This window comes from Ptychodera flava, chromosome 3 (genome assembly GCF_041260155.1).
Source record: "Ptychodera flava strain L36383 chromosome 3, AS_Pfla_20210202, whole genome shotgun sequence".
NCBI classification, from domain to species: domain Eukaryota; kingdom Metazoa; phylum Hemichordata; class Enteropneusta; family Ptychoderidae; genus Ptychodera; species Ptychodera flava.
Window position 1 is genome coordinate 36,192,014 of NC_091930.1, and position 24,932 is coordinate 36,216,945.

The 24,932-nt window shown below is 38.8% G+C and overlaps 2 protein-coding genes across 2 annotated transcripts; one reads left to right on the forward strand and one right to left on the reverse strand.

Annotated features, from left to right (window-relative positions):
* The first annotated feature begins 6,273 nt into the window (after nucleotides 1–6,273).
* Nucleotides 6,274–9,987, forward strand: LOC139129255 (adenosine receptor A2b-like). Its single transcript, XM_070694899.1, has 3 exons — nucleotides 6,274–6,496; nucleotides 7,268–8,235; nucleotides 9,982–9,987. The coding sequence occupies exons 1-3, from the start codon at nucleotides 6,274–6,276 to the stop codon at nucleotides 9,985–9,987; spliced, it is 1,197 nt and encodes a 398-aa protein (XP_070551000.1).
* A 1,058-nt stretch (nucleotides 9,988–11,045) lies between these two features.
* On the reverse strand, nucleotides 11,046–23,858 carry LOC139129913 (acetylcholinesterase-like). Its single transcript, XM_070695605.1, has 8 exons — nucleotides 23,393–23,858; nucleotides 21,264–21,423; nucleotides 20,675–20,752; nucleotides 20,366–20,484; nucleotides 15,651–15,830; nucleotides 14,667–15,307; nucleotides 13,734–13,921; nucleotides 11,046–12,453 (listed from the first exon to the last, which is right to left on the reverse strand). The coding sequence occupies exons 1-8, from the start codon at nucleotides 23,747–23,749 to the stop codon at nucleotides 12,380–12,382; spliced, it is 1,797 nt and encodes a 598-aa protein (XP_070551706.1). The 5' UTR covers nucleotides 23,750–23,858; the 3' UTR covers nucleotides 11,046–12,379.
* Between the last annotated feature and the right edge of the window lie 1,074 nt (nucleotides 23,859–24,932).

Here is a 24,932-nt window from a genome sequence, read left to right on the forward strand (position 1 = left end):
GCGCCAAGCTCCTTGGCATCGTGAACCCCTTCCCATTGGCCTTTCGGCTCGGGTGCTTGGAATCGGAGATCGTCGACTGGTGGTTCGGCAAAGGGTATACCTCGAAAGACGTGCACAGCACGTTTGACCTCAACGTCTTTGTGCGCGAACTCCACCACTCTGCCGGCGACTTTTCCCGACTTCACCTCTACGATCGGATCGTCGGCGGCAACGGAACCCAGCAGAAATGCGACGAACACGGCGATTCGTGCGACAGTCATCGTGAACACACACACCTCGTCAGCCATGGTGTCAATTCGGTCGGCTAATGATGGAGTTGCCTGACGTCATGAGAATATGAACTATTGGTTGCCAGCTCATGACATGTAACCTAATTCCCCGACCTCGGAAAGTTGACTTATTTATTGTTTTAACCAAAGACTGAGTGACCTGGTAACGGGTCCAGACCATAAATATGGGTGCAGAGTTCATATTACTTGCAGAGGTATCCACGGAGATAGAAAATTCTCGTCTTGAAATATATCAACACAGAAAAAAACGTTGAGACGTTTCAGAAGGTGACAAAGCAAGGTAGTGCACATGTTTGTAAATTGTCGCAGTGGTGGGTGTAAATGCGATTTAACAGCGGCTGTCAGTATCAGTCATGTTGTGTCAGCACAGAAACCTTTGGACGCGCGTTTCAGCGCACTATGACCATGCATACCATGACTCATAGTTCTTTAGATTGTCAAGAAGAATTCACATATATGGTTAATGTGCCCTCACCATTGTTGTCGACAAGTTGACCTCAGTTCGTACTTTTCGACGAAATCCAGCAAAGCCAAAAGTCGGGCAGGCACATTTCACAACGCAGCCTTACAACCATGTCGGCCCTACATAAAGAACATGAAACGACTATTTCTGTATGGTGAAATGGATATGAAAGCTACATGCACGACAACCATTAAAATCAAGATGTGGCTTCCCCACTAAACGGTATGATTCTTATTTGTTCGATTGTGCGGATTTCAAAAACACATCCAGAATATCCAATATAGCAATAGTCTTCTTTATGGTCTGCCTTGCAATCTACTCAATAAGATTCAGTTAATCCAGAACTCGGCAGCACGTGTAGTTTCTAGAACAAATAAATCAGATCACATTACCCTTGTGTTGAGTAGATTACATTGGTTACCCCTACAGAAACGTATTGAATTTAAGATTCTCTGTATTGTATACAATATTTTACATGACATGGCCCCTGTATATCTTCAGGAACTATTAACCATTTGCTCTTCTGGTCGTGCCTTACGTTCTTCCGTTCATAGTACATATATGCTTTATCAACCTATTTCTAACACAACTTTTTACGGTGACAGGGCTTTTTCCGTTTGTGGAATAGGCTGCCATTTTTATTGCGTTCATGTTGCTCTTTTATCAGTTTTAAAGCTAAATCTTAAAACACATCTTTTTAAACAGTATTTTTAGATCTTTTTAGAACAGTTTTGTACTGCGCTTTGAGATGTTTTTACATGTAAAGCGTTTTTTTTAAGTAATAATAATAATAATAATAATAATAATAATAATAATAATAATAATAATAATAATAATAATAATTAATTTATTATTATTATTATTATTATTATTATTATTATTATTATTATTATTATTAATAGCTTTTGGACACATATCACAAGAGATTATGAAGGAAAATGTACACGTTGCTGCTCGTTTGTCAGACTTTGAAATAATGTTCAACCCTTTAGGAGCAGTAATTTTTCCCATGAAAATTTTAGTGCAACATTTTACCATTTTCTATGAATTTTCCTGCAAGTTTTTGATAATTTTGAACAAAATGGACATCATATTTCATTGGCTACAGTTTTCTATCAAAATTTTGGCAAAAATCAGCAAAAAATTGAGTGGGGTATATTTTGTAAAAGTGACATAGAGTGACTTTGGCGCTCAAAGCGTTAACACATGTCACGACATGTGTCGGCTCAAAGCAAATACAGTGTCACAGTGATTGAGGGGGAAAAACTGTTCCAGAAAAGATGACATGGCGGTGATAGCATTATTGAACAATGACTGGACAATGATGATTCATTCCGGCTACAGTTGTCCAACTTGAAGTTATAGGATGTGAGGGGAGAATATGATGTGTGCTCTTAAGGTAGTACTCGCCTCCAAAGTGAAAGACTTCAACCTTTGCCCATCAATGAATCTTTCATCTATACTCTTACCAAATCAAGAATGAAATTCAGGACTCACCGTGCAAAGTTTGGTATTGGAGAATCAAATTACCCAACATTTACCGACATTTAAATTTCAATATGGCCGCGATCCCTGTGTTACCTCAATGGGGAAAAACAAAGTTTTCGATATACGACGTGTTAAGACGGTGAACATTTTCTTACCCTAAGAGGTGCAAAATGAGCCCAAAAACTGGTAGACGATAAAAAATGTAAAAATTTTGTCTGAATTTCTGTCAATCCGTAGCATTCGGCAACTTTGACCCCACACCGATACCTCCCTCCTTTCAAAAGTAAACCGCAACGCAGGAGTAGGCTGTAGACAGGCAACATTGAAGTCTAATATATCGAAGTTCATTTCTGATAGGGGTAGATACCACTCTCCCTATCAGATGAGATAATATCGAATAAACTCGATAAAATAGTCAATATTTACAGGATGATTAATCCATCGATTTGTGTGTGAAAATAGAAGAAGTGAATACGGCAGATTTAATGGCTCTTATAATATCAGCTTTCCCTTATAGAACACGGGGACAAACAACATGTCAGGCAAAATCCCTTTCATCGCCTCTAACTCTATTATTCATTCATTCATTCATTCGAGCAATTCATGCACGCGACTAATTCTCAATGGTGACATGGATACGAAAGACGAATGCACGAAAACCATTAAAACTTAAAATGTGGCTTCCCACTAAATGGTATGATTCTTATTTGTTCGACGTAATTCCACCTTTGCGGATTTCGAAAACACATTCAGAATATCCAATGTACAAATAGCTTTCGGACACAAATCACAAGAGATTTTGAGCCCAACAACTGGTAGACGATAAAACAAAATGTAAATATATATATATATATATATATATATATATATATATATATATATATATATATATATATATATATATATATCAACGTGATAGCAGAGGTGGTATAGGAATACACACATGCACACACACACACACACACACATATATATATATATATAATATATATATATATATATATTATATATATATATATATATATATATATATATATATATATATATATCAACGTGATAGCAGAGGTGGTATAGGAATAACACACATGCACACACACACACACCACACACACATATATATATAAATATATATATATATATATATATATATATATATATATATATATATATATATAGATAGATATATATTATATACACAGTTGTGCAGGATATTACTTCTGAATCGAGGCGATGCCTACTTGAATACTGCAGAAGCATCTATGCTGGTTTACACGCGTTAAGGTAATAACTGCCATGGCATGTTGATTAAAATTGCAGTCTCTTTGAGTTTTATCAGGAGTGAGTGACTCGGCTCTTGTGCAGAAGCAACAGTGAAGCAGTTGAATAATACATGGATGTAAAAGACGTTTGGGCAAAAGTTTATCTCCTTTTTACCCCCATAATTGATATGAAGCGATTTTTTTCACTTGCTCTGGGTTTTCTTCAGATTATATTACCTTGTTGCTTCAACTGTTTAAATATTACATTATCTATTATTTGTTCTTCCATATCGGGAAAAAAATTATTAAAATTGTTACAAAAGATTTTTTCCACATTTCTTGAAGGTACTTATCTCTGTGCCTCACCATCGTGAAAAGAAGCGTGAAAACATTTTTATCAGGTGCACCGTAAACTGAAGATCCGCCGCTCAGGGGCGCTCTCGACTGATCTTCGAGTCTGGTGCTGCTGTCCATTGATAGAAAATGTATGCTTTACCCTATTTCCTTTACAGGTGATAAGAACCTCAATAATAGACGCAAAGTTTACATAATTGCGGAATTTTTTTTGCTTCGGCAAATAGCCACATTTGGTGGGACGTTTTGATTTGAGAAATGAATCAATGATACGAAGAAAACTTTGCGATGTTGTCATGGATACCAAGTCAAATCGACCACGCACTTTCTGCTGGCTTGCACATCTTTGATTTATAACTTGTGATAGGTGGATATTTAGTTTCATAAATATCTTACCGTTGTCGTTTTCGCATTGAGAAGATTATCTAAGAAGATTATTTGCTTTTTTTCGCAAATGAATCATTGATGTTTATTTTGTTTTGTTTTTTGAGAAATAGAATCTGCATTAAAAATTGACAGGAAATAGATCGCTTTCAGTTATTTTCCTTGCTGTTTGAGCGGCGACAGGATGTTGTTATTGTCGGGGATTGAAAGTGGCGTGCCCAGCCTGCCACCCTGGGTTGTCTACAACTAGTTAAAAGTTCGTTAAGACTTTGCCGTACACTTTGTGACAGTATTTGAACCAAGTGCAAGTTTTCTTCCGATTCCTTTGCGTAACATGGGGAATTAATGGAACACAACTCATATCGTCAGCTATATGAACTGGCCTTAGTATGATAGCAGTGAAATTGACTGTGACTCAATCGACAGTGATTATTTGACCGCCGGACAGCTTGAGTCGTTGTTTTCATTACCAAAAGTATTTACACTTCTCAATCACGGCATTTATTTAACCTTTCACCACCATGGTTTGTCCCAAATCCATTGTTTTCTACGGTAAACGTTGGACCTATACACAGGGAATGGGGGTGAAAGGGTTAAGCTAGAACATGCCTCGGGGACAAACTTTTACAATTCTTTCCTGATATACCAATTGTGGGTGTTCATTTTTAGCTCACGTGTTCACGTGTTCGTAATGAAACCTGCTACATGTAATGATATAACAGATATCTGATTGTTCTGTTAAGCGTACTACTATTAATGAACCAGTTGTAAAACACGTGAGTACCTTCAGCTCACATCTGGTAAAGCCCTTGGTGTAAAAACAAACTTCACCGGCTTAGTTTTTCTAAAATAGAAAATTTTATTTTTTCTCCATAGAGTTAACATAGGGATGGCGGCCAGTTTGAATTTCAAAAAGCGGTAAATCTTGGGTTATTTTTTATCTAGTACCAAAGTTTGAACGGTGACCCCCAATTTTTATTCTCGGTTCGGTAAGAGAATGGCTGAAAGTTTCATTCAGGTAAGTTTGAGCAAAACTTTAAACGTTAAGTGTTACACTTTCGAGGTGCATACTACCTTCACTACGCGGCCCGAAACTCAAAGATTTGAACCTTTTCTCACAGTTTCCTTGAGGAAATTGTCACCCCTACTCTTACCAAATCAGGAATAAAAATAAGGTACGAAATGCAAATTTTCGTATAACAAAGGCGGCATTCTTAACTTTTACCGATATTTGACGTTCAAAATGGTCGCCATCCCGGTGCTGTGTGACAACAATTTAAAGTTTCGATTTTCGCAGAACTGTGGAGTGAAAACTTAACGTCTTCACGAGCTTTAAAATGAGCTTCAACATAAGAGCCGAATGCCTTTCCCTCTACAGCCGACCACATTTTTTGTGTTCCCTGAAGTTAAAGTCACAATTTTGCTGACGAAATCTATATTGGGATATTGATATTGAGATGTTAATAATGTTTACGGTTATGCAAATATAGTTCCTCTAAATTTACCTGGAAAAGTATGGATAAGGGAGATGATCAAAACCAAAGGTGGAATGCGGCCAAAGCACGATGTGTGCAGCACAGTTACACGCACACCTGTCGGTATTTTCTTTCAACAATTAATAATTCACGATATGCATATAATTAATGAGCAATCCTGGTATTCGATCTTTGAATTGCTGGTGCATGCCGCGGCACTGAGTTACAAATTCACCATTTATAACAGTAACTATGTTTGAGTTCCCAAATTGTCCTTTTGTCTGTGCTATAATAGGAAAATTTTCTACTAGAAGTGGACGATTGGGCAGTGTATGAACGACTTCGGTGTTTGTTAGACTGTCTAAACAATGTAAGGAAGATACCGTCATTAGACACAATTTTGTGTCACTTCGTTCAAGCAGAGTAAGCAATAGCCTCTTGTCCGTTTGTCTTGACAGCATTTTACACCATTTTAAAACACGATCGACTTCAAGTTGCATGTCCCATTACAGTGGCCATGGAGTTGCTATAGCCTACCTCAATTTATTCCGTTTGCAGTCATGGTTATACTGTACGTTCGAATCGTAGTAATCGCCAGAAGCCAGATCAAACGGATCAGGGACCACCAGGTGACTGGCCGTCAGGAAGATCGGGGTCGACCTGGAAATGGCACCACCGACGGGGCAAAATGGAAAGCAGTTAGGAAGTTCATTGCAGTAACGACCGCTTTCTGGGTATCATGGGCACCGTACGGGTGGTTTGGACTCTTCTACTTGATCACAGGTAAACATGATCTGACTCTGCCCGACTGGATACACAGACTGGCTGCAATCTTTGCGGCGTCAAACAGCTTCTGGAACTTCATCATCTACAGTGCAATTAAATCATCGTTCAGAAGATCCGCTTCCTTTCTTGTAAAGAAATGCTCACATAACTTAATTTATCATCGATATACAATGTTCATCATGTGGAAATATCCCGCTAGATTTTGATTGTATCTTAAGATAAAACATGATCACGCCATGGAATATAGCCTTCTCGATTGTTCTCGTTGAAATCTTTACCATTGACTAATTAAAAGTATGACGCTATCTACTAACTCCTCGTACGATCTTGAACAAACCTTTACACGCCATGGCCGCTTGAGGGACGCTTCGAGATAAAATATCAACAAGGGAGGGCGTAACAGTTCTAGCATTCTGCTTTCGAAACGCGCTTTGTCCAAAATTAAGCTTCTATGCTCGTTCTGGGGTCCTTTTTAGCTCTGGTACAACAGCCATTTTTGCTTTTACTGACGGCACACGTGCTGTGTTCCAATCAGAACGACACCTTGACGAGACTGACACGATCATACCAGATGATTATTGATAGGAAAATATAAAATGGCAAAAAAGAATGACCGTCACACAGCCACACCTTACAGAGTTCAGATTACATGTATAAATACCAGAATTATCTCTACTTAATAATTATTCCTGCGAGGCTTTTGCAGACGGTGCTGGTCATACTGACAAGAACTCAGTGATACATCGCATACTCTGTACATTACAACAGCCATCAGACAAGCTGAGTACGATCCACCCTGCGGCGACATGAATACAACGATTGGCAAACGAGACATTGATCTTAACCTTATCGTTACAGAGGCGATGCCAATTTTCGTCACCGCGGTCCTAATCATCATCAGCAACGTAATGAACATTGTCATTTTCAGCAGCAATGACAAGATTTTGCCAGTCGGAGGGCGATGTTTCGCGATTTCCCTGGCCACTTCCGATCTCGTGACAGGGTTGGCATTTTCAACATCTCTGATCGGTTGTGTGACACAGGAGCCTGTCATTGCCTCCGTTTTCCCGCTATGTGCTGTGTTAGGCGCTACCATGCACACTGCTACATTAACAACAACGATGTCATTGCTACTGATGGCTGTAGATAGGTTTATCGCAGTACACTGGCCCCTTCGTTATCTTGTCATAATTACACGGAAGAGGGCAGTGGTGATGGCTCTGGCAGGCTGGATTTCCATGGCGTTCTATTCGGTCTCTCTATTGGCGGTGGGTCGTGACTTTTACCGCTACAACAACCTTTCATACGGTTGCATGTCCCATTACAGTGGCCATCGAGTCATCCTCGCTTACATTATGCTTCAACTTATTCCGTTTGCAGCTATGGTTATACTGTACGTTCGAATCGTAGTAATCGCCAGAAGCCAGATCAAACGGATCAGGGACCACCAGGTGACTGGCCGTCAGGAAGATCGGGGTCGAGCTGGAAATGGCACCACCGACGCGGCAAAATGGAAAGCAGTAAGGATGTTCATTGCAGTAACGACCGCTTTCTGGGTATCATGGACACCGTACACTGGGTTGGCACTCTTCTACTTGATCACTGGTAAACATGATCTGACTCTGCCCGACTGGATACACAGACTGGCTGCAATCTTTGCGGCGTCAAACAGCTTCTGGAACTTCATCATCTACAGTGCAATGAACTCATCGTTCAGAAGAGCCGCTTCCCTTCTGGTAAAGAAGTGCTCATGTCGTTCATATTCGCAACGATCACGCGTGCAAACTATTAACATTAATACGAGTGCACGTTGAATACTAGTGCATTGTCCTTGCAAGAAAGCAAATATAGTAGTGAAGGTATACAAGCAGTCCAACCTGCAGTTGACGCATAGTTACCATATCACGGATACAGATAACTTATCCACAGACTCTCTCCACCTGTCGATAGATGCCGAAAAGTTATGAAGGGCCATTATTTTTTTTAGAGTCGCCGCATGAGTGCAGTCTACGTGACAAGAAATGGAAAGTATACGTAAAGTACACTACGGGTGCACAAAAGACCCGGTACGGCGTAGAAAGAATACAACACTATCACTACCGAATCGTACTACATCGATATGGTACGGTAATGGAAAGAACTGGTACAGCAAAGCGCTGCACTGACGTCGCATATCCCTACTGAATGGCGCTTAAATGTGTTATGCAAAAGTTGTGAGGGTAGAGGCGGTAACTGTAATTAGCACTTGAATTTTTGGATAATGGTGCTTTTCTACGGTTACACAAGCGGGATATTTATTGACACTTTTAGTTAATGGTACTACAAAAAGTGACGTATTAGGGATTACCGTATCTTACAGATTCATAACATCATGTGCTAAGAACAGTTTCACGAAATCCGGAAGTGGCGTCTCTGTATAATAAACACGGGTTCCAACGATGGTTGCCTTTGTTTGTATTGAAGGGAAAAGGTGTGCATAACACCATTTACTTAGATATGCCCTTCTTTAATCATTCTTAATTATTGTATGAATATGTAGAGTTTATCAACAAAAGACCGACAATATCAGCATAACTCGTGTTGCATTTAGAATGTTAACTCTCTGAGTGTTGTAATTTTGCCCCTCAAAAACTTCAGTGCTACATTTTACCAATTTTTATAAATTTTTCTGGTTATTTTGAATTAATTTTGGACCAAATAGATATCACATTTCATCGGTTAGAGTTTATTTTCAAAATTTTGGTAAAATTTTGCATAAAAAATGACTGAGCTATATTTTATAATTATTGCGAAAATTGATTTTGGCGCTCAAAGGGTGAATAAGCTCTTCTTATCTGTGGAAAAGTCAGCAGAGGCTGCATGTTATATACAAATACTTTGCAGACTGTCAGCGTCGATTTGGATTTTTCATTCAGGCTATTGTAGCATTGTTAAACCTGACACTCATAACTTACGGTAATATCTACCGTTTCATGTTCCCCCTTTTTATCACGAAACGCAACAAACCATTGCAAATCTACATTGCACTGCCGCAAAGGTTATCGATAAACTAGACCAAGCTCTATCCGAGCGTATTATTAACGATGACATGTGGCGGAATGCACACAAGAGCAATAACTAATTCAACGAATCATCCCTTGCACGCCCTATAACTTTGAAATATTACCCTCCGGGCGTGGATATCCCAAACACTGGACGGCGCGATGTAGTGAAAGCGTTTCACCATCAGCAGTTAAGTGTATTAATTGTAAACTACTTTTATCAATTTGTATTTTCACATAATTTATTGTTGCATTATAATATTTATCCGTTTTTATGGGCTTTTAATTGTGTAATATATTATACATTATAAATATATGTTATATGTAGCAACCTTTTTATTATAAATTTATATTAACCTTGTAATATAAATATGTGGGTACTTTACATGAAAGTGAAACGTAAGGAAAAATTGGTTCTGTCTCTTTGTTTGTGGACTGCAGGATTGATTGACAAGCTTCCCCTTCATGTGTATCTTTCGTCAGTAATATCATAGCTTTCATGGTAGCCGACTATAAGAATTCATGATGACCGCCCTCTAGGTATATATGGTAGTCGTTCTATGCTCATTGCACAAAGCAAAAGCATAAAGATGATGTAAAACCTAGGTTATTGAAAGGCTTCCTTTCAGCCTACCGATGAACTAAGCCCATTCTTTATCTTAGTGCGAGATGAGAGGTATATTAGTAAATTTTTATGCAAATTATATTAATGAGCAATGTTTCCGTATTAGATTTTATGCTAATTATTCTTTATCAATAGGGAATATTCATGTACCTTGCATTGTATACCTTCTTGGAATTTAACTCCACACCATTATACTTTTCAATGAACGCGTCGTTATATTTATACAAACTGTTGTGAATACTCTTGTTCATACATGAGTTTATGGAATGAGTGAATTTAAAGAAAAGGAACATTCAATTGCATTACTCCAAGGTAGTCAAACGGATCGCAGATTTCTCACCATCCATAACGCTTAATTATTTAACGCTTTGTGATGTGCGTTATTCGTCTTTGCAGAAAAGTGATTGTTTAACTTCACACATTTTTTATTTAAAGCAATTTGTTCTGTTTTTCTTGCAAACATGAATAGCGAGATAAATTGAAGACAGATCAAATATTTACACGACATTGCAAACACCGGATATGAGAATGGACGTTATTATTTCTCTGATATTGGGAAAATATTTCTCAAAGGTACGAGTACTTATCTGCAAGCGTTGCTATCATAAAAAAAGATGAAAACTTTTTTATCAAGTGCTAGCGTCCATTGTCCGTAAATGTATGCATATTTGCATGTCGACATTTCCTTTACAGATAATAACAAACGCAATAATGGCCGCAAAGTTAACTTGGGAAGTATTTTTTTTTTCTCTTCGGCAAATAGGCACATTGGATGTAAAGCCTGAGTTTGAAAATTCATCAAAGATATATAAAACATCTTGCGGTGTCGTTATAGTTACCAAGTCAAGTCGACGACGCACCGCACTGTCCGGTTGCTATGTACATCTTCAATTGACAACTGAACGGCAATATCAATAGTTTTTATTCAAAAATGTCTTAACTTTTAGCGTTTTTCGATTACTAAGATATATATTTGCTCTTTCGCGAATGAATAGCAAACTTTAAGGTGATACATTACGTCTTAACTTAACACTTTCGATCACACTCTTACCAAATCAAGAATAAAAAGCAAAGAACACCGTAGGAGTTTTCGATATAGAAAACAAATTACATGTATTTATCTTTTACCGATGTTTAAAATTCAAATGGCCGCCTCCCTGTGTTACCTAAACGGCAAAACATTTAATTTCGATTTTATGCAAAACTGAGACTAAACAATCAACTTACTCCAGGAAATTCAAAATAAACCTTACAAAAGACACCGTGGACCAGTGGGTAGGGCAACGGACTCACTATCAGAGGATGGTTGGTTCGAGACCCGGTTCAAGACCCGGTAGGTCCAGAGTAATGGACTCATTGTCGGAGGACGGTGAGTTCAAGACTCTAGCACGGTGTTGTGCCCCTGAGCAAGGCACTTTACTTCTCATTGTCCCATTGGGGGTTAGTGGGCGTTGGATAATAGACTGATAACAGTAAAGTGTTATTGTAAAAATTTGAGAATGCAAATTTCTGTCCCTGATGCATATTTTGCCAAAACAAGCGGCGGCTGAGAGGCAGGATATTTAGACAGTGACTCAATTAATTTGATGATTTGAGGAAACTTCAATAATGTACATTATGATCGCCTAGCTCAAATGGTAAAGTTTGCTACTGAGGGCAGTTTTTAATCAATAATGCACGATACAGTTGATGTGCATATAATTGGTGAACGCTTCAAGTTTTCTTAGTTTTGAAATATTACTTGAATTTTAATCAAACTTCAATCTAAACAGCAAATAACTAACCACTGGAGTTGAAAGCATTAAATACCTATCTCACCCAGTATAATTGAACTCTACTTTTTATACTTGCCTCATATGCAACGTATCGTGCCCCATCACTCAATTTTATCGCAATTTGACCCGAACTACTTTCATCAAATTAAAAATGAGTCTGAAAAAGTATACCCCCTATAGCCACTGCCTGCGGAAGATGAGGAGACGCTCCTGAGAGTTTTGAATTCGTAAAATATTCAACTGTAACTTTATCTGCCTCACAGCCCATGACAATTTTTTTAACGTTCCGCCTGTTTCCATCAAAAAGTAGTCCATACAGGCTAGGGTCCCGTGCAGCATGGCGTGTGAGATGTAAGGTTGTAAAAGGGTATTTGCCTTCATTTAGTGCATGTGAAAGGTGAATGTCAATCCATCTGCGAGTCCAATGTTAGATTCATGTCTACTGATTAATGTTCGCCTCCTCTGCATACTTCCTTGATTCATCATTCTCTGGTGAACACTTCTCCGCTGAGTCTGTTTGAAGAAAACAAACAAAAAAGTAGGATTTGACGATTCGGATCATGCAGTGACTTGGTATACGCTTAACGCAAGGTACAACAGAGACCGGGTGAAGAAAACTTATTTGAAAGACAGATAAAGCATATGAATTGGTAAAAAGCAGAATCCATAGTCCTGACATGAGACAGCATCGTTGGGTATTTGGTATGAATTTGTGTTGATGTGATGTCATAAAAAGGCTTTTCAGACAGCTATTTTTCAAATTTCAAGTCATAACGTAACCGACACTCTAGGTCAAACAGTCATCAAATCACCCTATGCTTAATTTAGTTATCATTCTTCAAGGTAGAACGCGCCTCGGGGACAGATATTTGGACTCTCAAAGTTCTTTAATTCTTTTCTGGTCTACCACTTATGGGGGCTCAATTTAAAGCTGTCGGAGAATAAAGCATCACCGACTTAGCTTTTTCGAAAATCCAAAATTTTTAATTTCTACATAGAGTTAACACAAGGATGACGGCCATTTTGAATTTCAAATATCTCAAAATGTTGGTTAATTTGTAACGGTGACCCCTGATTTTTATTGTTAATTTGGTAAGAGAACCGTTGAATGTTACATTGAGGAAAATTAGAGTAAAGGGGTTGTCTTTCAATTTCGAGGCGCATACTACCTTAATTAGATTCAGCTGGTTTATTACAGTAATAGCCTTGACACTAACAAAAGCACTTCCAACTGGATTCCCTGTTAGAACAGTGTTTTGCATTTATCTTTTGGCAAAACAGAAACTAGACTGTCATACTTTCAATAGTGGGGAGTCGCGGACACTGTCGTCTAGGCAGTATATAGGTCCATAATAAAGAAATCAACTCTGCAAAAATTAAAACTAGTCTGGAAGGAGGTAACGAAGTACAGTCAAAGCAACAACACAAATCCACACACATCCCGCTCAAAACGCATCATTTGCAAGCATCATTGTTTGTGCGGATATGGTGTAGTTTTTTTGGCTGCGGCTGACCTCGTTCCAGGACAATTATTTAAACTTTCGCAGAGTTGATTTCTTGTGATCGACTGGTACTACTGCCAGATTATAGTTTCTCCTGGCAGTGTTGGCAACTCCTCAACTTAGACTGTATGGCTATAGTTCCCGTATTGCCAACGGTACAGACAAACTTTAATACATGTACAAGATTGAATATCTGTTGACACTGGGAATGAAGCAAGGTCATTCAGTTGTCAAGATCATACATTAAGGCGAAACAGCTTCTCCATTCTGGCTGTATGAAGGGACATTTACCTTTAATAGACATCAGCTTAGGAATGAAATCATTCCAGAATGCACACTCCTTGGCTTTCAGAGCTCGTTTGGTTTCCATCTTTAGCGAGAGTTCTTTGTATGCTAATCCGGGTACTTTAAACAGAGGCCACATGCCCTGGACCTCTTCCTCGGACAATGTCGTATCCTCGTTCGGGAGGTTGGGGTTACTGGAATGTTGAAACACGTACACAAATCTGAGACTTTGAGACGAAAATATCATTAGATTTTTGAAAATTCGCGTCATATATCAGCTTATTTTCAAAAAATTGGGATTTCTTCCCTAAGACTCATCAAACGACCTACATTTAGTAAAAGTGATTACATTGTCTTACCACTTAGCAAATCACCAATCGTAAAACTCAATTTTGGGTTTTGTAGAGATGAAAATCATTGGATATAAATGCAAATCCTGAAACTTTTTGTAATACCCATAATGCTGTATCCTCTAGCATCTCATAATTTTCACCATCAAATTTTGCGTCGATATTTTGTATTAGGGTTTTATTCGGGCTTAATTAGCCTTTACATCATGACGTATTATACGACCCCGTTTAAAAATGTGTTAGCCTTGCACTAGTCAGGGGATAAACAGACAATACTTGTGTGAATGCAAACCTCTGCGAGTATCATGGTGAATGTATGTGTACCCGGGGTCAGGGTTTTCTCTCGACTGCCTAGTTGAGCAAATTGCGCATTTCGAACCACTTTCTGCCCTTTAAAAGTTACTGACAGCGCGAAAACACAGCAAGCAAATACGCCCATATGATGGTGACCCAAGCGCATAGTGTAGTGGCCTGTGAATTTGCTGTTGTTTCTGCCCCTAAAATGTCAAGTCTGCCCCCTAATTTTGATGAATGGGGCACAAAGTGCCCCCTTCAGTGAACATGCAGTGAAAACACTGGTACTACCCACCCAGTTTTGGCAAAGTTGGTCCAATATTTCATCACCGTAAGTATCATATTGACTTCCTCTTTGGATACATCCCAGTCCATACCATCAACGAAATGCCAGCCGAAGACAATCGGTATGTCTTCGGCGTGTGCAGCTTTCATCCACTTCAAGGGCCAGAATGACTTGCTCGGCGTGTGGGTGATGTGGTACTTGTATACGTTGAAACCGGCCTTGGCGTACGCTCGCGCTGATATGTCTGTCGGACATACAAAGTACATGTCCCCGAGCTGCTGGCTGAGGGAGTCCACGTAATCAGCGTCATCGAAATCGGCGTTCTCCCAGTTGACGTACATGAGTCTAATTGCCTCCTGGACTGCCGGGTCGGTCTTCATTTTGCCGTCGGTTAGGAAAGTGTTCACGTGAGACTCGTACACAGTCCTGTTCATCGATACCCAAGGCTCATTCCACACCTCGGGCAAGACCATGCTAACGAAGTACATCCCTTCGTCAGCCAAGTTGCCTAACATGATATCTATACCCGAGTTTGGAAAAGACATCTTTTCAACAATGGTGGATGGATCCTCAGTCAGGAAGTAGCCGTCGACGACTGGGGTAAATGCAATCACGCCGAGTTCTTGCCCGATGATATTTGCAATCATGTCCTGTAGCGACAAAAGTAAATAATGTCAATATAATATTCTTCGGTACAACAATTTAAAAGTCAATTTATCACTTGGACATACAAAGTCGTAAAACCAAGGCCAGTTCAATCTACCCTGATCCGATCTATAGGAATGATGATGAAAACGCCGCCTCTGTTCGGAATTTGATCTCGAGGCAACGGCATTTGGAGGTGCCTCATAGAGAACATTGATCACGCATTACAGTAAAAAGCACACACTGCGTCGACGCCGATAAACTTTAATAGTCCAGGTTTAGGTCAACATGTAAAATTGCTGTTTTCCCGAGTACTGAAGTAGAAATCGGAGCAACATTAGCACTCACCTTTGCTTTAACGTTGTCCGAAGCATCTTTAAAATCCTCGGATGGCAGATTACGAAGGCACCTCATCAGTTCTTCGGTGGTCTCTCGCTCACATCCGAGCACTGTACCGAGAGCATGGGCCTTTCTTCTTTGCAGGTGCGAATCTGTGCCAATAAATCCTTTAATGGGCGTATTGCCGCTCTGTAGACGTTGTAAAAATAAAAGTGATTCAATATCCATTCTTCCTTTCACCACGTATTTACCAATGTACACACACATGTATAGTAGCACATACATTCATACATACACACATACATACATACATACATACATACATACATACATACATACATACATACATACATACATACATACATACATACATACATACATACATACATACATACATACATACATACATACATACATACATACATACATACATACATACATACATACATACATACATACATACATACATACATACATACATACATACATACATACATACATACATACATACATACATACATACATACATACATACATACATACATACATACATACTGTAATGTAGGTCATTTTCCCCCACACCCATAACCTGTGTTTAATTAGTCTAGAACATTCTCAAGGTCACCGCCCTTCATGACCTCACAACCTTGAATTCAATTAGTCATGTTTGGAATTTCCTGGAAATTCAATTAGATGTGTAAGAGAGATAATTTTAGAACAATAATTAGAATGTCAATAAAAGTTGTAGATTGTTCTCATATGCTCTTATATAACCACATGAGTATAAATAGGGGCCAGCATAGCTTGCAGTCAGACATTTTGGGATCATGTCTCTTGCGTGTTACTTCAAGTCTTTGGAAACTCCAGCAGTATTAATTTCAAGACTTTTCAAGACCTTCACTGCCAACGCTGGATTTATACTGTGGACTTTGTGCAACTTCAGCCCTGCAAGCCAAAGGACTGTTCATTCATCCGACTGACTGTTACAACTCTGAGACTGGAGCTTTGCCGTCCCAACAGAGATAAGTAGCCTGTACACTTTTACAGTTTGTGTGCTATCCCTTACTTAGCAATTAGTTTTATTTTTTGGTAATAAATTTAGTTTTATACGGTGTTATGTGATAAAAAACGAACAAAGGGTGAACTCAGCAGTTTCCGTATAAAACGAAATTTATTACGAAAAATAAAACTTACCACTGAAGGGATAGCTTTCCTACCATTTGACATGTATGACAAGTTTTACAGAAATGTGCTACATCCTTGAGATTAGGCCAATAAAAGTGACTGAGAATTTTATGATAAGTTTTCCTGACTCCTAAATGACCAACCCAAGGGGTTTCGTGGGCCAGGCGCAATATTTCAGCACAATAGGGCTTTGGTACTACAATTTGATGTTTTATAGCCCAATCGTTATCAATCAAGACATCTGGAGGTCTCCATTTACGCATGAGAATACCAGATTTTGTATATACGAAACAGAACTTTCTGAAGTTTCACCTTCGTCATCAGCCCTATCAAACAAACACAAAATATCTGGGTCTTTGTGTTGTTCTGCAATGAGATTTGATGTTGAAAATGTCTGACCTGTCAGCAGAAGTTTTACTGGAAGTTTCAAATCCACAAGCTATAACGAAATGATCCGTGTCAAACACCTGACTGAGGAAGGTGTCATTTAAGTCAACATCTGTGACATTATTTTTGAGAATATTTTGATTCTCAGAAGTTTTCTTTGACATGGCTCGAGTAACAGCACATGAAGGAAATAACCAGGAATCTCTTCCTAAATAGGCCGTGGATCCTGATCTAAACTAGGTTTATCAGTCACAAGTGGATTAGTAATGACCTTGTCCCCAGCAAGGTCGTTTCCAAGAAGAAGGTGAATTCCTTCAAAAGGCAAAAAAGGCCTAATACCTAAAGTCACAGGTGCAGAAATAAAGTTTGAAAATAAATTGACATTATGGAGAGGAACAGGTATGTAGTGATTAGAACCTGAAAATGACTTTTCAGAAAACGGCAGGGTATCTGCCAACAAAAGAGACTGGGAACCCTGGTATTTCTTAAAAATGTTGACAGGGGTAGCGGAAGAGAAATCACTACAAAGTGACATAAAACTATCATGAATGAATGGTTCAAAAATACCCATAATGCTATCTTGAGAAGAATTGACCTTGACCTCATTAATTGGGGATAAGAGGGGTTTAACCTCAGAAAATGTGTTACACACATTATCAGACTCTAATTGAGATGATGAAGATATAAAGCCGGTGGGCTTAGATCCACTTTGACCACTTTGACCTTCATGTTTTATTTTAAACTTGAAACAATTGGAAACTAAATGGCCATCTTTCTTATAATAATTACAAGAAAGTGTACCAAACTGTTTGTCAGAAGGATATTGAGACTTGGCATCTGATGATGTTGAAGTTTTAATTGAATTCTGTGAACTGTTGTCATTTGATTTTCTGCTCTCCTTTGAAAAATTCTTGGATGAAAAGGAGGATTGAAATTTACCTGCATTGTTTCGGTACGAAAAGGACTGGGATGGTTTGCTGAGAAATGAAGATTTATGGGTCAATGAATAATGATCGGCAAAACGTGCAGCAACCTCCAATGTATCTGCCTTTTGTTCATTGATGACCGTCTTGATGTCACTCCGATGCACCTTTTAAATTCCTCAATCAAAACAAGTTGTCGTAATTTTTCATTATTCTAACTGACCTTTTCAGAAGAACACCTGTTGTTCGAGTAAATTCAACATAAGTTTGATCCTTCGCCTTCTCACAATCTCTAAATTTCTGACGATAAGCTTCAGGCACCAACTCATAGCCCTTGACAATTAATTCATTCAAAGAATCATAATTTGAAGCCTGCTCTAATGACAACTGAATGTAAATTTCTCTTGCTTTACCCATCAAAGCACTCTGCAAAAGCATAGACCAGGACTCCTTAGGCCAATTCAGATTCTGAGCAATTTTCTCAAAATGAAGGAAATATTTATTACCATCCTTTTCTTGGAAAGGGGAACTAACCTGAAATGCTTAGTGATGTCAAAATTGTCTGAAGGGAAGAATTTTCCTGACTGTCCAAGCTCTAAACGTTTCATTTCTAATCTTTCTTGCCTATCTTTCTCTCTCTGTCTTTCTTCCATTTCTAATCTTTCCTGTATTTCTTTTTCTTTAATTTCCAATTCCCTCTCTTTCTGTCTTTCTTCCATTTCTAATTTCTTGCATGCAAAATCTGCCTGTATTTCTAATTCTAATTTTTTGACTTCAAAGGTACACTCGGGCTCATAATCTTTCAAGATGGATTCCGCAAATTGGCCTAAATTAACTAAATGTTTTGCAATATTATACTGTATTTCCCTCTTGCGCATAGATCTTTTGACTTCAACTTTAAGGAAATTGGCCTGTGCTATGAGGTTGTTTTCTGATGGAATCAAATGCGTCCTGATCAAGGTCCTCCATAAATTTATCTGGTTTGAATTCCGCCATGATTAAATTTCGCTGAGTTCACAAGGTACAGTAGTTTGGAAAAGACTGGCAAAATGTTGTCAAACGACTCAAATTATTCGTCTCCCGGACGAGCCCCAAATTTGTTACGTGATAAAAAAACGAACAAAAGGTGAACTCATTAGTTTCCGTATAAAACGAAATTTATTACGAAAAATAAAACTAACCGCAAAGCAAACCGAGTGAAGGGATAGAATACAAACTGTAAAGTGTACAGGTTACTTATCTCAGCTGCGACGGCAAAGTCCAGTCTCAGAGTTGTAACAGTCAGTCGGATGAATGAACAGTCCTTTGGCTTGCAGGGTGGAAGTTGCACAAAGTCCACAGTATAAATCCAGCGTGGCACTGAAGGTCTTGGAGTTTCCAAAGACTTGAAGTAACACACAAGAGACTTGATCCCAAAATTTCTGACTGCAAGCCTGCTGTCCCAGTATTTATACTCATGTGGTTATATAAGAGCATATAAGAACAATCTAGAACTTTTATTAACATGCTAATTACTGTACTAAAATTATCTCTCTTAAAATATTAATTAAGGGCAGTGATCTTTAGAATGTTCTAGACTAATTAAACTCAGGTCATGATGAGTGTGGGGCAAAGTGACCCACATAACAACGGAAAATGCTGAGTTCACCTACATTCATACATGCATACATTCAAAGCAAAAAACCAACGCAATACAACCCCTGTCTTAACCTTACGACATGACAGGATATGACATGAAATGACTTACTTAGGGAACATAACATAACATAATATGATATAACATGATATACGTACCTTAACGTACCGTAGCATAACATAGTGTAACAGTAAAACTTCACAAGTATGGGTACCTGGTACGACAGTGGTTATAATGTGTGCGTTTAGCACTGCTGCGCTTATTGGCTGCACATGTGAGCTGTTGTTTGCACCCCAGGGAGTAGAGTGGTATCATATTAGGTCCAGTGACCAGGGGTAATAATATTTGTAAAGCGCCTTGATCAAATGTACTTGTGGATATGTGCGCTATATAAGAACCCATTATTATTATTATTATTATTAAGTAACATAATTCACAATAGCATAATATAATGCAGCTGTGAAATATTTCTCCTCTGTATATAGGCCTCGCTTCGTTCATCGAATTAGGAAAAAGACGTTTTGCGTCATGCGTCACAAACGCATAACATATCACTCACAGGTGGCTTCATATCAGACTTAGGTTTTACATACCTGCATGATTACCCTTTGGAAGAGTCCATTTGTCAGGGGAGACAAAAACAGATAGTCCGAGCTCATCGATCCAACACTTTCACCGAATATTGTCACTTTTTTATTGTCGCCTCCAAATGCTAAGCAGAAAAATGCGAAAGAAAAACATATTACTTCCATTTCATTCACACAAACAGCCCTCTCGTATATATAATAAGATCTTTCTATGATATACGCAGATTCAGAACGAAAATTGAATTATGTACAATGATATTCTATGTCATTCCGTGTCATATTAAAACAGGGCAACATATCTGTACGTTTCACTACCTTCTATGTTGTCATGTACCCATTGTAAGGCCGCCATCTGATCGAGAAGACCATAGTTTCCGAGAGCGTACTCGTCACCTGAGATAGATAAGATACCAGGTAACAATGTAAGATTGACGGAAGCCAGTAGAGTAATTTCGAGCCACGAATATGATATGCAGAGATGTCATAATATAAAGTTATGAACCTTTCCGGTATTGAACATGTTTGTACAAGCAAGTCATGTGATGTGAAGTGATGTGATGTACATAACGTTATGTCTGTAGTGGCTAAAATGCCAGAGATCTTCTTTGGTACCATCCAGCCTTGCACTAACGCGTTCACATGTGTTGTTTGTGCAAAAACTGACTTTTCAAAAGTTGTCCTTTCTCACTCTATGCTACCCTCAAAGCCTCCCCTGCCTGTCTGTCTGTCTCTGTCTCTCTGTCTCTGTCTCTGTCCCTCTCTCTGTCTCTCTCCCGATCGAAAAGCACGTGGTGGAAGACAACTTTGCAGACTTTGTAAGATGCATATAGCTGTTCTCAATGTACATAGACATGGATTTCAGCAAATCTTCTGTTGAATGTCGAAAGGAGAGTGTGTGCTTTACCTGTTGAAAGAAAACCTAAAGGGCCAAGGCGGTAGTTCAGGGTTACAACGACGACTTCGCCGATGGCAGCTAGAGGTGTACCGTTGTCATAACCCTTAGCTGCAGATCCCATGTAGAATCCACCGCCATGAATCCATACCATTACAGGTAGAGGACCAGACTCGAAAATGAAAAAAGGGAAAGTGTAATATACACTGGCGAGGGTATCAAACGTGAGGAGTGATCGAATTGAAATGACCTAATTTACAAGTTTGAGTAAGTTTCAGAGAGAGAGAGAGAGAGAGAGAGAGAGAGAGAGAGAGAGAGAGAGAGAGAGAGAGAGAGAGAGAGAGAGAGAGAGAGAGAGAAAGAGAGAGAGAGAGAGAGAGCAAATACCCATGCAAGATGGATAGATAATGGAAAAAGTAGAGTATTTTCATTTTAAGAGCGGGAGATATTTTAATGATGACACTCAGTCCCCTACCCCTATTTTAGTTACTCTAAACTATAAAAATGGCTTAATGTTTCGTCGAGAAAAGTTTTGGAAATAGTTACACAATTAAGGTTTCAAGGCCGGTGTTCTCCCTGAATAGGGTAACAAGGGCGTGGTGACCTCTTGTGAAATCTGAGCGCCCCTAGGCCTTGCCATGAATAAGAGAGATTTATTTTGTTTTTAAAACAAGAATAAAACTTACGAAAAAAAATTGAACGGGAATTTTAAGCAGAATGCAAGCGTGTATGTCGATCGTGCAGCTGCCAATGAAAATCTCATCGATCTTGCAAATCTTGCGGGTTTGTGATGTCATCCGAGATCATAAGCCCATGTGCAAACTCCCCATGGCAGCCATATTTGCATGACGTCGACACGGGCCGTAACGTTAGCTAACCTACTTAGCTAAGTAAACATGTGACGTGTATTGGGCTGAGAACACGTAAGTGTTTATGTATTTCGACATCGCTAAATATGTCTGTCGCTAATTTTTCGTTAAAAAATGTAATTTTCATTGAAAGCAGTGAACTGGAATAAACGTTTTGGAATGTCTCACATTTCTTTTTCTTTGAGTTTTATACTACAAAAAAAATCCGAAAAAATACTCCCCAGGTGCCAACAAATAACACCATTTTCACCTCCCCCGCTTGCGCGGTCGCTCGTGGTGATTCGCACCACATCTTCGCCCGTCTTGTTAATTCAGCCTCGGGAGAGAACACTTATTTTAGGCGCTTGGCGCTTACATTTCGACGAAATTTATATCAACAAATTAGACGTCAGTTTATATTCTATCACCAAACCAAGCGTTAGATCAGGGGTCACCGTGCATATATTGGTACTTGAGAAACAAATTATCCAACATTTGCCGATATTTGAAATTCAAAATGGAACGCCATCCTTGTGTTTACTCGATCAGTAGAAATAAAATGTTTTTGATTTTCGGAAACAAAGACATGGACATTTTTTCTCTCTGCAAGAGCTTTAAATGAGTTCCAACAAGTGGATGATTAAAAAAGAGAAGTACATTGATATCCTGAGTATCTGTCCCCGACATGCATTAGACGTTAATGAGCCTTAAAATTACCACAGCGATGGATAAAATCATGAGTGTTAAACTATGAGCTATATTTCAACTTTCAGATCAATGTTTATATTGTTTGATCTTACTTAAAATCCTTAATTACTTCATCATTTTCCAACTACAATTCCAAACACTGTATGGCGGTATGCGAGAGGGCACATTCCATTCTCTGTGTGAATATATTATTATGTAACAGGACACATCAATTTTCAACTCAGACACAACATTTCTGCAAAAAACACGACTGGAGCTAATTTGGGATAATTGTATGGTGAAGCAATGTCGATTTAATCTATGAATGTAATCTCATCTGCTTTTCTTTTTACGTTACACACTTGTTTTTATGAGTAATTTGTAATATTGCAACATTCAACTATATAACACCTCACACTTTTGAGAAATTTGAAAAATATGAAAATCCAATTATCCCAAATTAATTCCCAATCGTGTTAAAATCATTGATCACACAGACACACACGTTGGCACAAGGCACAAACTGACTGTTGCATTTATCAGCAGGGAGCTTAACGAAGCATCCGGATGGGAAGATATCGAGGTTCACGTGACCTAAAAACTTACATCGGTCGTTTCCGGTACATATACGTTCAGGTAGAGACAGTCTTCGCTCAGGGGTTCAGTGATGGGTTCCAACGGATCGTAAGCTTGAATACAAGCTGATCCAAAAGTAGTTGCCCTATACACGCCATCCCATCGAACGTCGGTCTGGGGTGGTCGAAATCGCAGGTCACCAACCGGCGGTTTGGCGTACGGTACACCCCTGAATATGTTTACTTTGCGCACGATGTCGACGTCCCTGTGCGAAAATTCCACCGACTCGCCGCTCAGTTTTCCCGAAGCGATTTCTATCGCCGGGTCTTCGGCAGCAACAAAGCAAAGACATGCCAGAGACAAGGCAGCTTGTACCAATGGCGACATCACACTGGCGTGACCTTTACCACTTATTAGTGTTTTGCTTGCTTCGTTCACTGGATGAAAACCATAGACAGGGCGAAGAGCGATGACGTTTTGCAGACCTTTCCTGGTTACCTAGTAAAAACCCAAACCCATTTGACAACAATGGCTACATATACACGCCAGCCCGACAGTTAGACGTGACGCGACTCCGATTGTGAATCTGGCCCCTGTCAAGCAACATTCACTCTATTGACTTAAGGTAATATGTACCTCGAAAGTGAAAGACTTAAACTTTTGCTCTAACTTTCCTCAAGGAATCTTTCAATCATTCTCTTTCAAAATCAAGAATAAAATATGGGGTCACCGTGCAAATTTTGGCACTAGAGAAACAAATTACCCAAGATTTACCGATATTAGAAATTCAAAATGGCCGCCATCTCTGTGTTTACTCTATGGCGAAAAATGAAAATTTTCAAATTTCAAAAAACTAAGCCGGTGAAAGTTTTCTTTTCACCAAGAGCTTTAAAATGAACCCCCACATGTGGTATATCAGAAGAGAATTGTAAAAATTTGAGAGTCCGAATGTCTGTCCCCGAGGTGCGTTCTACCTTAAGGGGACTGGATGGTTTTAAGGTCTTTTAGAGTCATGTCGTCAAAGTTCAAAATTAGTGCGCCCTCACGTAAAGACACCGTGACAAAGTATCACTTCGTACTTCGCCAGTAATAAGGCTTTTATTGCTTTGACCGTTTTCTGCATGAACTGCCGCTCTCCGCCTTATACCTACCTACTTACTTACATACCAACCTAGCCACCATCACATTTGCAAATAAATACATATACATGAATCCATGAATACATACTATAATGCATACATCCATCGATCAATCCCTCTGTCCCTCAATCCATCCATCTCCATGCTACCAAATAACTTGCTACCTACCTACCTCCCTCCACATACATACATACATACATACATACATACATACATACATACATACATACATACATACATACATACATACATACATACATACATACATACATACATACATACATACATACATACATACATACATACATACATACATACATACATACATACATACATACATACATACATACATACATACATACATACATACATACATACATACATACATACATACATACATACATACATACATACATACATACATACATACA

Bases quoted from the DNA above. Each gene is read 5' to 3' on its own strand.
- LOC139129913 (XM_070695605.1), bottom strand. From the start codon at position 23,749: ATGTCGCCATTGGTACAAGCTGCCTTGTCTCTGGCATGTCTTTGCTTT. The intron at 15,831-20,365 runs GTATGTAAAACC...CAACGTCTACAG, and splicing joins TCCAAAGGGTAATCATGCAG to AGCGGCAATACGCCCATTAA. The intron at 15,308-15,650 runs GTGAGTGCTAAT...TTGTCGCTACAG, and splicing joins CGGACAACGTTAAAGCAAAG to GACATGATTGCAAATATCAT.
- LOC139129255 (XM_070694899.1), top strand. From the start codon at position 6,274: ATGGTTATACTGTACGTTCGAATCGTAGTAATCGCCAGAAGCCAGATC. The intron at 6,497-7,267 runs GTAAACATGATC...ACATTACAACAG, and splicing joins ACTCTTCTACTTGATCACAG to CCATCAGACAAGCTGAGTAC.